Below are 15,772 nucleotides of genomic sequence, written 5' to 3' on the forward strand. Positions count from 1 at the left end.
TTGGGGAAGGGGAACAGGACTTTATTGGGGAAAGTCATGAATCAGATTTTAAAAATAAGAAAAGTAGAGCTGGAGAGATAGAAGTAACAAAAAGGGGCAATCTTAGGAAGCAAAAAATGGTTTCAAAAAAGTACTACAGAGATGGGGTAAATTAAAACTGAGTATAAATAATCTATATGTTAAGAGAAGAATTCCTTGGTCATCTCAGCCTACATGAGCTAAACATAAAGTGGGTGCGAGACCATTTATTTTGTTGCCTGGAATACTCTCAGACCATTTTTCTGTAAAGATATTTTTCTTTAAAGACTATTTGGGAAGTGATTGGAAGGTTGGTGCAGAGAAAACATAGAGGACAGAAAATTCATGAACTATTAATTATAAAGCTTTATGTGTATCACATTTTATTTACATTTGTGCTATGGTAGGCATCTTTTTGAGAATTCAGAGGACATCCTACTTTTGAGAAATATAACTAATCAAAAATGCAGGATAAAATCATTAGTTATAAATGTATAGTGTCAGATGGGTACTAGACTTACCAGGGGGATTACTTCATAAATTATATAAATGCCTAACCACCATGCTATACACCTGAAACTAATATAAAATAATATTGAATGTCAACTAGAATTTAAAAAATATCACAGAATGTAAGTACAGTATAGGGAACATAGTCAATGATATTATAATAGCTATGTATGGTGTCAGGTGGATAGAAGACTTGTTGGGGTTACCACTTTGTAAGGTGTATAAATGTCTAATAACTATGTTGTTTTGTACACCTGAAATTAATAAAAAGAAACATTTAAACAGAAAAAAAATCCTTAGGTATTTATGTAAGAATTTAATAAACACAGGTTTAATCATTCAAAAATAACAAATTCATAATTACCATTATTGATGTCCATAATGTGCTATGTACTGACACCTACATGTCAAAAATATTTCAGTAATAGTCATAATTTATGGTAAGCAGTTTGGAAGTACAAATTTTGTAGCTTAACAAACAAAAAATTAAATTGGGTTCCAGGTAGGCAAAAGAAAATAAATGGATATTAATGAATATTCAGTTTAAAAATGAATATTATCATTTTCTTAAGTAATAGAATAATGTATTAGTTTAAGGCATACAGCATAATGATTGCATATAGGTATATATTGCAAACCTATTTGGCTGCAGACCTGTGAATTCAAAAGAAACACTTTATTTTCCTAGTTCTAAAATCGTGCTCAAATCTATCTTTCCTCCCAGGGCTCAGAACTACAGCTCTAGTTCAGGCCCTCTCTCTCTCTCACCTGATTACTGCAATCATCTTCTAATTATTTACCTGGCCTTTGGTCTCTGATGGCTGGCAATTCATGTTTTATTTCCTTCTCAGTTATCTTTCTAATGCAGTTCTGATGTTGTCACTCCCTTTCTTAAAAGCCTTGTACGGGCCCGCCCGGTGGCTCAGGCGGTTGGAGCTCCGTGCTCCTAATGCCAAAGGCTGCCAGCTCAATTCCCACTTGGGCCAGTGCCAAATGGCTCAGTTGGTTGGAGTGTGGGCTCTCAACCACAGGTTGTCGGTTGGTCCCCCACAAGGGATGGTGGGCTGCGCCCTCTGCAACTAAGATCGAAAGGACAACACTTGACTTGGAAAAGTCCCGGAAGAACACACTGTTCCCCAATAAAGTTCTGTTCCCCTTCCCCAATTAAAAAGAAAGAAAGAAAGCCTTGTATAAACTCCCTACTGACTACAAAATAAAATCCCCAGCTTTGGATTCAAGGCCTTAACAATGTGATTGTATCTTCCCTTTCTAACCCCATTCCAATCACTTAAATTTCCTACTCTGTACTCTATGAACTATTGTTTATCAAATACACTTTTACACATTTCCATCCCTGTCTTTATTCATTTTCTCTCTTCCTAAGATGCTTCTCCATCTATTGACATCTTGCTTTCAATTACTGTCCAGCTCAACAGAATCACCTAACACCTTTTCTGCTGTCCTTAGTCATCTTGTTTCTTCTTTCTAGAGCACCTTATGTCTCTGTTTTAGCACTTTCCATCTGTTCTGTACTCTAGAGGTGGGCCTATTCTGTCCCCATTTATACTGTGAGCAACTTGAGGGCAGGGATGGTCACAGCCTAGCAAGTAGAGTGGGAGGAGGAGAATAACTCTCCCTGGAAAAGCAGGAAATCTTTCTAATAAGTAAGGGCAGGGGAATTCTCCAGCCTCTTTCTTGGAAGAGATTCAAATTCTTTAAGTATAGACATTCACCTTACCCCAAATAACTTACTGGAATTAGAGTTCTGAGACCTTCTAATAAAAACTATTTTTTCTAGAAGTCAAGTTTGTAACTTACGAGACATGGAACGTTAAGTCTCTAAATCAACCTTATCAAACTTCAAAAATCTATGCACTGTACTCAGCCATCAGTTGCTTCAGTGCCAGCCTCCCAGCTTAGAATTTATTAAAAGGAAATTCTACACGTAAGTCAAAAATAACTGGGATCTCTTAACTTATAACGAAATATTTGATCAATGACACAGTATTGTCCAGGAATCTACATCTAGTCTTGCCACCACTGGTCAACTGGCACGTGGCTTTCAGAACAGCAACTGTCAGAGACAGCTTTGTAATTACTTGTGATTACTTGAGTCGAACGATTCCGGGAGCGTGGTGCTTACTTCGCTTCATTCACCATTCACCATTTGATTCTGTGCCAGCAGGATGTCCGGGTGCTTGGCCACTGGCACCGGCGAAGCTAGCTAGCATCAGGACCGTGGCCTCTCTGAGCCAACGTTCTACAGAGGAAAGCCCGGCAACACCAGCCTGCAGGGAAGGAAGGCTGAAGTTGGAGACCGGAGACGCGCAACCTCCCGCACGCCGATTGCCGCGACGCCTGGTGGGTACTAAGACGATCCTCAAGGCTGCGGTGGGGCCCTCTTTTAACACCCAGATGCCGCCGGATGCGCTCGGGGCCGACCCGCGCAGCAGGGACCCTCCCAGAGCGGCAGTGGGGGCGGGGCGCGGCGCGCGCCGGCGCGTGGAGGCGGCGGACCGTGGCGGAGCGCGCGCCGGCGAGGGAGGGGCGCGCGGGACGGGAGCGCGCGGCGAGTACTGCGGCCTGTGGAGCCGTCACCCGGCAGAGCCCAGCCGGTGGAGGGAGGTGCTGCTGCTGCTGCTGCCACTGGCCAGGCGCGCGGGAACGTTTGGGGGCTCCACCGAGGACCGGCCCGCCCTCCCGCTGCCGTCCTCTGGTTCGTAGGACGTGCGGGTCCCGTTATCATGTCGCTAAGGCAGAGCCTGGCGCTGCTGGCTGGTCGTCTGCAGGAGCCGCAGAAAGTGGCCCGTTTCCAGCGGCTGTGCGGGGTGGAAGCACCGCTGAGCCGCTCCGCCGTGGCCTCCGCCGACTTGAGGGAGGATGAGGAGGAGGAAGCGCCGCTCTCCAGAGACTGTCGGCGTCGAGAACCGCAGCCGGAGGAGTGCGGAGGTCCCCGGACCCCCGGAAGCGACCGCAATCAGTGTCCCGCCAAGCCGGGCGGCGGCGGCGCCCTCAACGGCGTGCGGAACGGGCTGGCGTCCGAGCCGGGCCCGGCCTCGCCGCGGCGGGCGGGCGCCCTGCGCCGAAACTCGCTGACGAACGAGGAGGGCGAGCTGGCCCACGTGAGCAACTGGCCGCTCTACTACCTGTTCTGCTTCGGCACGGAGCTGGGCAACGAACTCTTTTACATTCTGTTCTTCCCCTTCTGGATATGGAATCTGGACGCCCTGGTCGGCCGGAGGCTCGTGGTCATCTGGGTGCTGGTCATGTACCTGGGCCAGTGCACCAAGGACATCATCCGCTGGCCGCGGCCCGCCTCGCCGCCCGTGATCAAGTTGGAGGTCTTCTACAACTCCGAGTACAGCATGCCCTCTACCCATGCCATGTCCGGCACCGCCATCCCCATTTCCATGGTCCTCCTCACCTACGGCCGCTGGCAGGTAAGGGTCCCTCTGGTCGCCTGGGGGAGTTACAGAACTCGGAGTTCTCTTTGCTCTGCACGATTATCTTGATTTGGCCGTTCCGCTCCCAAACTTCTCTTTCCGCAGGTTCTCACCGTGCCCGCAAACAGGCCCTTTCCTTTCTAGGTTTTAAAAATTTCAGCGATTGGGTAAACAGATTTAGCCCTCAAACTATATTGTAATAGTCATGCCTTTCTTAGAACCCAAAGGGAAAACTTCGTGAAGTAATATATCATCACTGGGCTTTGGTTGAGTTTTTAAACGGTTTTAATTCTTGTGATGTACCGAATAGAATTGTGATTAATTATAATGTCCTTATAATGAGTTGTTAGGTAACTAAGACTCATTTTCACCACAGTGTGTGGAGCCTTCCCCCTACACTGGTTGTTTCAGGTTTAGGTAAATTCATTAAGTTTACTCTGAGACAGTGTTTATAAAACAGTAGTATAATATAATACCAAAACAAACATGGAAGGTCCAGGCAAAGAAGTGATGAATTTTAAACCACAGCCACCCTTTATGGAAGTTAATGGAGAACAGCCTGAGTTCTCTTTTTAAAGGGTGTGTGGTTGCTAATTTGCTGATAGGTGCAAAATTTATCTTCTGGATTACTGATCTGTAGTAACAGCTATTGAGCTATAGCATTTTATTTGTAGCTGTTGAGCTACAGCATTTGAGCTTTAAAAATGCTTGGTTTTATTCTTAATAGGGTTCTTGATCATATTAGTGGGTTTGTAAAAATGGCAAGTATGACAGCAGGGTCAGCCTGGCAATTTGGGATGAGTTTTTAATGGTAAACATTTTAAATTTTGCCAGTTTTTCATGGTCCATAAATTAAGTTTAAAAACTAATTCTCTTTCTTATAGAAGCAAAATGTATTCTTAGATTGCTGTCTTGTTTTATCTGTCTTTTAAATTGTTAAGGAGATTTGTTCATCCTGCAAATTGGTCCCTTAATTTAAGAATAAAGATAATAATTATGGGGAACGTAAGGAATCAGACTTTGTCATTTTTCCTCCGCTACAGCATAAAATCACCTTACATTGTTCAATAAACATTTGTAGAAAACTCCATTTTGATAAGCTTACTTCTCCCAGATTTAGTTTCAGTATAGATAAAATCTTGTTCTCATGGACACTTCTGTGCAGTGCATCTCTCTTACTTTAACATGGAAAATATGTAATGTGCATAGTAAGAATGACAGAATTATTAGTGAAGAGTACCATGGACAGGTGTTTTTTTTTCCTATTTAACCAAAGGAGATTTACAGTGAAACTCAGATTGTAAAGTAGTGCTGCCTGTTTTGCATAAGAGATAAATATCTCAAATTTTATTGAATCTAAATATTTCAGAATTTGAGGTTGTTGTTCAGATATGTTTGGTATGATATTTACTGGTTAGCTAATGATGTTTCTCTTATGTTCTTATGTTCTTGAGATTTTCAGGATTCTGTAACTATAGGCCTTTTTATAACTTCTCAATGAGTAGCTATATTGCATGCTATTAATTTTAGCAGTCTAAGTAAGAGAAAATAGTTATTTTTTGCTCATCATTCATTCAGAACATAATGCTTACAGGAAGTCTGAAAACAGTACTGCTGGATTGTTTACAGGATGCTTCTGTCAGTGTTCTAACATTTCAGGGTTATTTGAATTATTAGAATAAGCTTACCTTATAGTTTTTGAACAACCTAGTATATTTAATTCAAAGTTTGAGGAATTTGTGTATTGTACAACTTTAGAATTTGAGCTAGACAGGACTTTGGAAATAAAACCTAGTTTCAAACTGTCATTTTATTGATGTGGAAACTGACCAATTACTTTAGAATTAATCTTATATAATTAGTTTAAATTTCTTGTTTTATGTTTTTCACTCTAAATTTGAATAAACTTCTAAATTTGAATAATTGTTTACTTTTGGTTAGTTATTTTGAAAGACACTCCCTTATGTAAAAGTTCTATATTTATAGATGGTTGACTTTAATAATTCAGTACAAAAAAACAAAACTTTTTTACCTTTATAGTTTTTTTAAATCCTTACTGTGAATTGAAAACAAAAGTATGTTCCTTTGCTTAAGTTGTTTATGTCCTCAGTTGTTTTGGTCCTCTGTCAATTAGTATTGTAGTACTTTGGAGGCTTAGATGTCCAGAGTGGGTAATGAAAAAATGTTAGAAACTGGGAAAAGAATTAAACAATGAAAGCCTGGTGTGTCTAAGGCTGTGTGTGTGTGTGTGTGTGTGTGTGTGTGTGTGTGTGTGTGTGCATGCGCGCGCGCATATACGGGGATTCTAAATAACCTATTTGAACTAGATTCAGCAGAAAACAACAACAACAAAATTTATTTGAAGACCAGAGAGGGTATCTCATGAAAGTCAAGGGCAAGAAAGTGCTGTCAGGCGTCCTGAAGGAATGGAGCCAGGCTCTGGAATACCGTCAGAACTAAAGGCATGCCACCCATCTCTCATTTCTGCTTCTTTCTTATCTCTCTGCTTTTTGGCATGTGTATGCCTCTCACCCTAGTTTTACAACATTTCCAAATTCAAGCACACAACAGAGACTGATTGACTTTCTTTCAAATTACTATTAGGAAAAAGAATCTAAACTCAGTCCAGCCAATGGTTTTGCTTCGCTAGGGCCATTGTCCATGCCTCATCATTCAATAGTTGTGGCCAAGAGCGCAGCAGGATCACACAGTGTGTCTCCAGGGCCACACTGCTGGGTCTAAGTGGGGATGTATGCAGAAGAGGGGTATAGATTGGACAATATCATAAAAATATACTATAAAGGGACACTACAAGTGAAAGAAAGAGGGGATTTCTAGAAAAGGAAAGTAGTTAATATTGTTAAATGCTAAGAGAACAAGCAAGATAAATACAGAAACTTACAGAAGGCTTGAAGAGAAGTGAAAAGAATAGGAAAAAGCTAGAGCTAACTTTTTCCTTAGAATTTGAAAATAATTGGGGCCATATTGTATATGAGGTGTTTTTTTTTTAAAATTTAATATTATGTGTGATGGTTAATTTTATTTGTTAACTTGGCTCTGCTACGGTACCCAGATTTTTGGTCAAACATTCTAGATTTTTCTGTGAAGATATTTTTTACATGACATTAACATTTAAATGAGTAGACTTTGAGTAAAGTAGATTATCTTCCATAATGTAGGTGGGGTTTTATCTGATCAGTTGAATGGTTTAAGAGAAAAAAGATTGTCCCTTCCAAGGAAGAGGGGATTCTGCTAGCAGACTGCCTTTGGATTTGAGCTACAACATTAACTCTTCTCTGGGTCTTCAGCCTGCTGGCCTACCCTGAACATTTTGGACTCCAGCCCCCACAATTCTTAAATCCAATAATAAAGCCAATTCCTTACAGTAAACCTCTCTCTCTCTCTCTCTCTCTCTCTCTCTCTCTCTCTCTCCATATATATATACACACACACATTCATACACACATACACACACAGATACATCTTATTGGTTCTATTTCTCTGGAGAACACTAATATGTCATAAATTTTCCAATCAGTAAAAATTCCTAGAAAACATTCTTAATGAATGTAATATTTTTATATTCCTACAAAATAGTTTTTACACTGTAGGGTTATCCTTACTGTAGATATTATCTCCATTTGTAGATGAGGAAACTGGTGCCAAGAGGTTATGAAAGTAGCCCATGGTTCCACACCCGAAGAAGGAGGCACCTTTTGAGGATGTGCCTCACTGACAACCTGCTAAAAGCTCCCGCAACTATTGGGCAGCCATGTTTTATCTACCTGGTCTTGTCCATCAGGAACTGAGAATAGATACTGAGTTTGGGCAGGTTTCCTCAATGAAGAAGTAAATTCAGAAATGTTCCTCTACCTTGTGGACTGAAGAGTAGAGAAGCTGGTCCGCGGAAAAAGAAGAATGAAGCATATATGTAAAAAGAAGAGATGATCCTATGACTGTTCAGTTTATAGTTCCAGTTTCTTCTTGAAGCTCAGCTTCATTCTGCCTTAGTGTTCTGTGAGACACTCTATATCCTTATGTCTTTTTTCTCCTCAAGATGATTTAAGTTGATTTCTTATTTACATTTTTATTTTGAGTCCCAATAAATGCATGTAGTAAATGGCTAAAGCCAGGTCTGTATAGTTCCAAAAACCCGTATTTTAAATTACTACATTTTAATAGATAAATATTGACTTATTCGTTGTTGTGTGGTATGTATGTGTATATAGGATAAGCATTTTAATATATGAACCCTTGCCTATATTTCTATATCCTTAGTATAGAATTCTAGAAGAGCGATGACAAGGTCAATGTATATACATTTAGAACATTTTGAGCTCTTTTATATATAAACAAAATGCTTTCCAGAAAGTTTGCATCAGTTTTCATTAAACTAGGAGTATATGAGAACAAGGCAAATGTATCATTGATGTGTTATCCTTGTCATCTGTTGTTTACATATATACTATACATTCCTCAAATTCAAAATATAATTTTTTTCTGGGTGCCTGTTATATTTAAGTTACTTTGAAATTTTAAAAATCTATTAGAGATAAGTTTTTGTAATTGCTTTAATTGCAAGTCATTTTATTTACTTTTATTAACTTCAATGAATGTGAATGGAAAATGCCATAATATAAAAAATAATTCTGATTATGTGTGATAGTTACGGAAAGTATATCAGTAGGAATAAAACCGTTTGGTAGAATAACTGAAGGAAATATTTAGATAAGTGTTCCTGTAGTGTAGGATGTGCAGTGAAAAGATTAGACGGTTGTATGAAATTGAAAGCATCTAGGAGGTCCTGTGATCTGTTTTGGGTTTGGTAAGTTATTATTTTGAAAATAATGTGAAGGACTTATAAATTTTTCTTTCATCTTTTTAAAATAGGATTTGAGATTAAATTTAAGTAAAAACCCTATTAGAGGAGATAAATTCAGCAGATAAAGGTCAACATTCTCTAAGAAAGATACTAGAAACTAGAAACTCCTACCAAACTTAAAATTATTACCTATTTGTGTAGTGATAAAAATGTAAAGTAACAAGCCTGGTAAATTGCAAAAGGCATCAGAATAGGCTATTACAATATAATACATAGTGGTTAAGAGCTCAGACTCAGGAATCAAACTTGCAGTGTTTGAATCTCAGCTCTATAACTTAATACATATTTGTTTGATCTTGGGCCTCTCTGCCTCAGTTTAATTTAAATTAGAATATGTACCCCAAAGAGTTGTTCTGATGATTAAATGAACTAATGTTTATAAAGCTCTCTGAATAGTGCCTGGTATGTAAGAGTAAATTATATGTTAAATATCATTATTTAATCTATTAACATTTCAGTAAAGAACAAATCCACGTTCATTTTTTTAAACATCTGCCTAGAATTGAATTTTGGTTTTAAAAAAATCCACCCACTTCATTTCTCAGAAATAAAGGATTGGATTAGGTAAGAATAAAGGTAGATAGTGAGAGTGAAATGGAGGACAGTACAGCAAAGATGTATCAGAAGTGAAAGAAGTTGGTTAGATTGCTATGGCAGAGCGGGAAGAAGTAGTCCTTTCTAGTCTTCCTAGTTCTGACTTTAAAAAAAAAAAAAGAAACTAGGGCTCTTACAGAATTGCCAAATTTGCCAATGTGGAAAAGACAGAATTTGAGTTTTATTTTGCATTTTGAAAATTACTGTACTTAATTGCTCCTACTCTACTTACTCTCCCAGAGTGCTAAGAGCTATTGTTGCCCCAGCCTAGATTCGCTCCCAAGCCTGGAGATTTGAATAGGGATTTTTAAAAACCAAATCCCACAGAATCCACACTAGATACTAGAGAAGTTTTCTGGGGCCATGAAGCAAACAGGACTAGATTATCCAAGAGACAATTAGATAAAAAAATTCTTTGATAGATTGGAATTAGAATGAATTAATGAGTTGGAAACTGTCTGGAAGACTGGATTTACTGTTTCTTTTGTGTCTACTCTGGTTTCTGCAGAGGGAATCAGGAATTTCTTGTTTATCTTAACTATCGGGAAAGCTGGGGTCTGCCTGCAGCTCTAAAATGATATACATAAGTTAAAACAGATAACCCTTCTCTTTCTTTCCTCACAAATCCCTTCCCTGTACAGGAATTGAGAAATAGTTCCTATTTTTGTATCATAAGGGTACATCAACTAGTATGGTAATCAATAGTACTTTCTTTATTATGCTTTGTAATATAAAATATATTTAAATTATAATTAACATTTACGTGATGAGTTCTATTGTTAAACTGATACTTCGTGACTTAACAATTCAAAAGAGAAACAGTAACTAATATGACATCAGATGTGAATTGGTCAAAACAATGGATTGAGTTGAAAATGTTTCAGTTCACATTTTTATCATTGATGTATACATTAAATGACTGTATATGGGTCAATTTTTGTTTGACCTATTTGAACCCATATATTATTCAACATTAGTCTACCATTGTGGGAAGTACCATTCTATTTTGATTAAGGTTTTTGGTTTGTTTTGCTTTTAGTAGAGAAAATATAGTTCATAATGTGCTATTGTATGAAGTGAGTTTTATATTTCTGTGCAATTTGGGTTACTTTGTTTTAGAAAGTTAGTAGTATAGTTTTAATAGCTTAAGCTGCAGAATATGTACCTTTGTAAAGTTAATGCTTATTCTAAAACAAGCATTGGAAATTCTCTTTCCTAAGTTTATTTAAAAGGATTTTCAGATTGCAATTTATTATGGTAGATTCCAGCCAGAGATGCTCTTAGAACTAAAGGTTAACACAGCCCAGGTTTGAGGCCAGGAACTGAATGATACTACGGTATCATTGGTAACCCCAACTTATCATGAATGTGATACTGTACGACTGATACCCTTAGTGTTGGAAGGCTATGTTTATTTCATTCAACAGAGTTTATTGACTGCTGACAATGTGCAGACACTATTGTAGTCACTGGTAATACAGCAGTGAACAAAACGACTCAGGTCCCTGCCCCCATGGAAATTACATTCTTGAGGAAAGAGATAGACAGTAATTAAAATAATATTATGTATAAGTATATGTAATATATGTGTATATACAGAATATATATATATAAAATATATCCAAGTGCATGAATATAGCCTATGTCAAGATAAGGGTCTTTAATTTCTTTTCGTAATGTTTTGCAGTTTTCAGTGTGCCAATCTTTCACTTACTTGGTTAAATTTATTCCTACCATGTTTCCCCAAAAATAAGACCTAGCGGGATCATCAGCTTTAATGTGCCTTTAATGTGTCTTTTGATCCAGTATTATTTTACTATAATATAAGACCGGGTCTTATATAATATAATATATAATATATAATATAATATAATACTGGATCTTATATTAATTGTTGCTCCAAAAGACACATTAGAGGTGATGGTCCGCTCGGTCTTATTTTCGGGGAAACGCAGTAGGTGTTTTACTCTTTTGGATGCTATTATAATTGTTGTATTAATTTCCTTTTCAGATTGTTTATTGCTGGTGTCTAGGAAGAGAGCTTTTGTGTGTTGAACTTGTACCCTGCAATTTTGCTGAATTCATTTATTTACTCTAGTAATAGATAAATGAATGTGGATTCTTTGGAATTATTCTATTTTTAAGATCGTGTCATTTGTCAATAGAGAGAATTTCACTTCTTCCTTTCCGATTTAAATGTCTTTTATTTCTTTTTCTTGCCTAATTGCTATGGCTAGAACTTACTGTATATACAGTGTTAGTAGCAGTGGTGAGATGTAGACATTCTTGTCTTTTTCCTAATCTTGGAGGTTGGGAGATGGAGGCGGTGGACCTTTCAGTCTTTCACCATTGAGTATAGTGTTATCTGTAGATGTATCATAAATGCCCGTTATCATGTTAATATCATAAGGAGTGTTGGATTTTGTCTTTTTTTTTTGGCATCAGTTGAAATGATCATGTGTTTTTGTTTTTGTTTAATTTATTATTTTAATGTGGTATATTACATTGATGATTTGTTCTTGTTGAGCAAGCCTTGTATTTCTGGGATAAAACCCACTTGGTCATGGTATATAGTACTTTTAATGTGCTGTTGGATTGGTTTGCTAATGCTTTTTAGGAGATTTTTGCATTGGTATCAAGGGATATTCCTCTGTAGTTTTTTTCTTGTCATGTCTTTGTCTGGTTTTGATAATAGGGTGATAATAGTCTCATCAAATGAGTCAGAAAGTGTTCTCTCCTCTTTTATTTTTGGGGGAACTTGAGAAAGACTGATGTAAAATCTTCCTAAATGCTTGGTGGAATTCATCAGTGAAACAATTTGAACCTGGGCTTTTCTTTGGAGGTTTTTGATTACTGATTCAATTGTTTACTTGTTATAAGTCTGTTTAGACTTTATATTTCTTCCTGAGTCAGTTTTGGTAATTTGTATGTTTCTAAGAATTTGTCCATTTCACCTGGGTTATCTAATTTGTTGGCATATAATTTTCATACTTTTTTCTTATAATCCTCTTTATTTCTGTAAGATCAATAGTAATGCCCCACTTTCATTTCTGACTTTAGTTATTTACATCTTCTGTCTTTTTAGTCAGCCAGGCTAAAAGTTTGTCAATTTTCTTGATTTTTAAAAAAATATTGTGTAACACTTTTATTAACAGTGTACGCGTGTCAGTATTTCTAAACTATAAACAATGAGGAACTGAAGTATCAATAGAAACATATTAGGGATTATATATAGTAGACAAAAACCCCTTACATTTTCTTACTGCCTTTATACAATCAATGTATAATATTTAAGCAAAACTGAATTCCTTATTAAGCAAACATTTTTGCATACGCTGCCTTCTCTTTCTCTTTCTGTGCCTTTATCTTTTGTTTGACTTTCAGCAATTCTGCCTGGCTAGCTTTGTCTTCTGGTGCTATCTCCTGAGCTTTCTTAAGATCAACCAGTACTTGATAGTATTCTTTTAATCTGTGCTATTCTTGAGCTCTACAGTATGCTTTGGTATTTGATGGGTCTGTTTCAAGAGCCTCCAAACAACTGTCGATTGGTCCCTGCCAATTTGACATCTTCAGTTTTCAAGCACCAGTATTCAGCATGCAGCTTAAAGCTACAGGTTGCAGCTTCAATCTATCTCTTTTGTCAGTAATAGCCTTTGAACCTTCCATATAACTTCAAACTTTTGTATATTTTTTTAATGGCCATCTACCAGTTCTGGGATTTGCAAAAATGCATTTCCAATGTTTTTTTTTAAGTCTTCTGTTATTAATAATATTTTATCTACATCTTTTAAATCTATATATGCATCCTCGAGGAAATCTGGATGACTGTCATCAGAACCATCTTTTGGAATATTCCCCATCATCCCCTTCCTTCTGTTCTCCACATTCTACAGTAATGCACAAGTTAGCAGTTTTTTCACCTTTCACTTCTACATTTTCCAGAATTTTTGCCACATCCGTTCCTTTAATTACTTGGCCAAATATCACATTTCCCATCCAAATGAGGAGTCGGAACTGTTATGATAAGAACTGAGAACCACTTGTATTTCAGCCTGCATTTTGCCATACTCAATAAATACTCCTGTTCATGCTTATAATATAAATTTTCATCTTTAAATTTTTCATCATAAGTACTTTCTCCACCTGTCCTGTTCTGATTTGAGAATTTTCCATGCTGAATCATAAACTTCTTAATAATTCGATGAAATTGGCATCCTTTGAAATGGAAAGTTTTCCCAGTGGTGGGTCCAATGCCTTTTTCTCCTGTACACAATACACGAAAACTTTCTGCAGTTTGGGATATAATATTTGCAAACAATTATAAGACAGTTCAACCAACTTGCTCGCCTCCTGATGTTGGTGTCAAGGAAAACTCGGGGGTTACTGAGATTAACCTGGGGGAAGAGATGCAACATTTTCACTTGCCGTTGCGTTTGGAATCCTCTTCGAGTAAGTACCTCATGGCTGCTCACCAGCTGAAACCCGACAGCCAATTTTGTTGATCTTTTCAAAGAAACAACTTTTGGTTTTGTTGATTTTCTTTATTATTTTTTCTATTCTCTATTTCATTTTTTTCCCACTCTAATCATTGTATTATTTCCCTAGTACTGCTAGCTTTTCACTTAGTTTTCTTCTCTTTTTCTAGTCCTTAAGGTGTAGTGCTGTGACTAATTTGAGACATTTGTTCTTTTTAATGTAGGTATCCACTGCTCTCCACTTCCCTCTGAGTGCTGCTTTCACTGCATTATATAATTTTTGGTACATTGTGTTTTTGTTTTTATTTGTCTCTAAGTAGTTCTTAGGGATTTGTGATTTCTTCTTTGGCCCATAGTTATTTAAGAGTAATTTAATTTCTACGTACAGTTGATTGTCATTATTTGTGGATTGCATATTTGTAAATTTACCTACTCATTGGAATTTATGTGTAACCCCCAAATTAATACATGCATATAGACATGTGCAGACTGGTGACAAGTTTGAGTCACCTGGTGTACATGTTCCCAGCCAAAGTTGAACAAGGCAGTGCTCTGCTTTCTTGTTTCAGCTATTACACTGTAAACAAAAGACTCTTTCACAGTCGATTTAGTGTCCTGTTTTGCACATTGTTGTGCTCTTTGTTGGTGGTTTCACTGTTTAAAATGATTCCCAAGCACAGTGCTGCAGTGCTGCCTAGTGTTCCTAGGCACGAGAAGGCTGTGATATGCTTTACAAAGAAAGTATACGTGTGTTAGATAAGATTTATTCAGGCAGCAGTTATAGTTCTGTTGACCTTGAGTTCAGTGTTAATGAATCAATAATACAGTGTGTCCAGAAAAAGGAAGAGGAAATTCACCAATTTGTATGGAAGGAAAGTGCCAAAGGAGTATCAGTAGTGTATGATGAAGCTATGGAAAAGATGAAAAAATGACTAAATTTGTGGGTTCATTGAGATGACAGTCACTTTACGAAGAAAGGAAGCAGAGTGGACAGCATTATCGTGACGCTGAAAGCCAAGGAAATTTAAAGTCGTGTTCCCCAGAGTAAGGAAAAGGTCAAACTCTTTTCAGGTGGCTTGCACTTTTCAAAAGGCATGAAAAATGTTACACTTGCACTGATCTTGAGGTAAGATCAAGAGACTGCTGGAGAATTTTTTAAATACTTGCTAAGTTTTACATAGGAAAGGGACTCTGTGGAAGATCAGATTTTCGTTGCTGATGACACTGGCTTGTAGAACTGTCTATTTCTCTCTTCAATTCTGTCAATGTTTTCTCCATTTATTTTGGACCTCTGTTATTTGGTGCACATGTGTTTATAAGTGTTTCATCCCCTCAGTGAATTGACCTTTTATCAATACATCCTGTTCTTCTTTCTTTTGTAACAGTTTTGGGCTTACAGTCTATTTTGTCTGATAGTAACATAACCCACTTATCTCTCATTTGGTTACTGTTTGCATGGATGTGTTTTTCCAGTTGTTGACTTTTAACCAGTTTGTGTCTTTGGATATAAAGTGAGTCTCTTTAGGCAGCATATAGTTTGGTGTCATGTATTCTTATCCATTCTGCAAATCTCCATCTTTTGCTATTTGTTTTCTGTATGTCTTATACCTTTTTTGTTTCTCATTTCCTACATTACTGCTTTTTTGTGTTTGATTTTTCTTATAGTATACCATTTTGATCGTCTTCTCATTACCTTTTGTATATGTTTTTTTAGATACTTTCTTTGTAATTACCATGGGATACAATTAACAACAAGGTATATTTTGAAGATATAACTGATACTGTTAATGGATTGGATGATAGATATGAATGAGGAAGTCAAAGATAACAAGATGTTTGGCCTTCAGAAT

General features: G+C 37.3%; 2 protein-coding genes and 1 pseudogene across 2 annotated transcripts in view; 2 read left to right on the top strand and 1 right to left on the bottom strand.

The window, feature by feature from the left end:
* The first annotated feature begins 836 nt into the window (after positions 1-836).
* Positions 837-15,772, top strand: part of SGPP1 (sphingosine-1-phosphate phosphatase 1) — a 30,743-nt gene continuing 15,807 nt past the window's right edge. Inside the window, exon 1 of the mRNA XM_019733535.2 lies at positions 837-3,968. Within this exon, the coding sequence (XP_019589094.2) occupies positions 3,273-3,968 (696 nt within the window). The 5' untranslated portion in view covers positions 837-3,272. The remainder of the gene's footprint in view (positions 3,969-15,772) is intronic.
* Positions 3,930-15,772, top strand: part of WDR89 (WD repeat domain 89) — a 110,770-nt gene continuing 98,927 nt past the window's right edge. The window contains exon 1 of the mRNA XM_074327391.1: positions 3,930-3,968. The gene's annotated coding sequence lies outside the window, so the exon portion shown is untranslated. The remainder of the gene's footprint in view (positions 3,969-15,772) is intronic.
* Positions 12,504-14,788, bottom strand: LOC109448334 (peptidyl-prolyl cis-trans isomerase D; annotated as a pseudogene).

This window comes from Rhinolophus sinicus, linkage group LG03, assembly GCF_036562045.2.
Source record: "Rhinolophus sinicus isolate RSC01 linkage group LG03, ASM3656204v1, whole genome shotgun sequence".
NCBI lineage: Eukaryota > Metazoa > Chordata > Mammalia > Chiroptera > Rhinolophidae > Rhinolophus > Rhinolophus sinicus.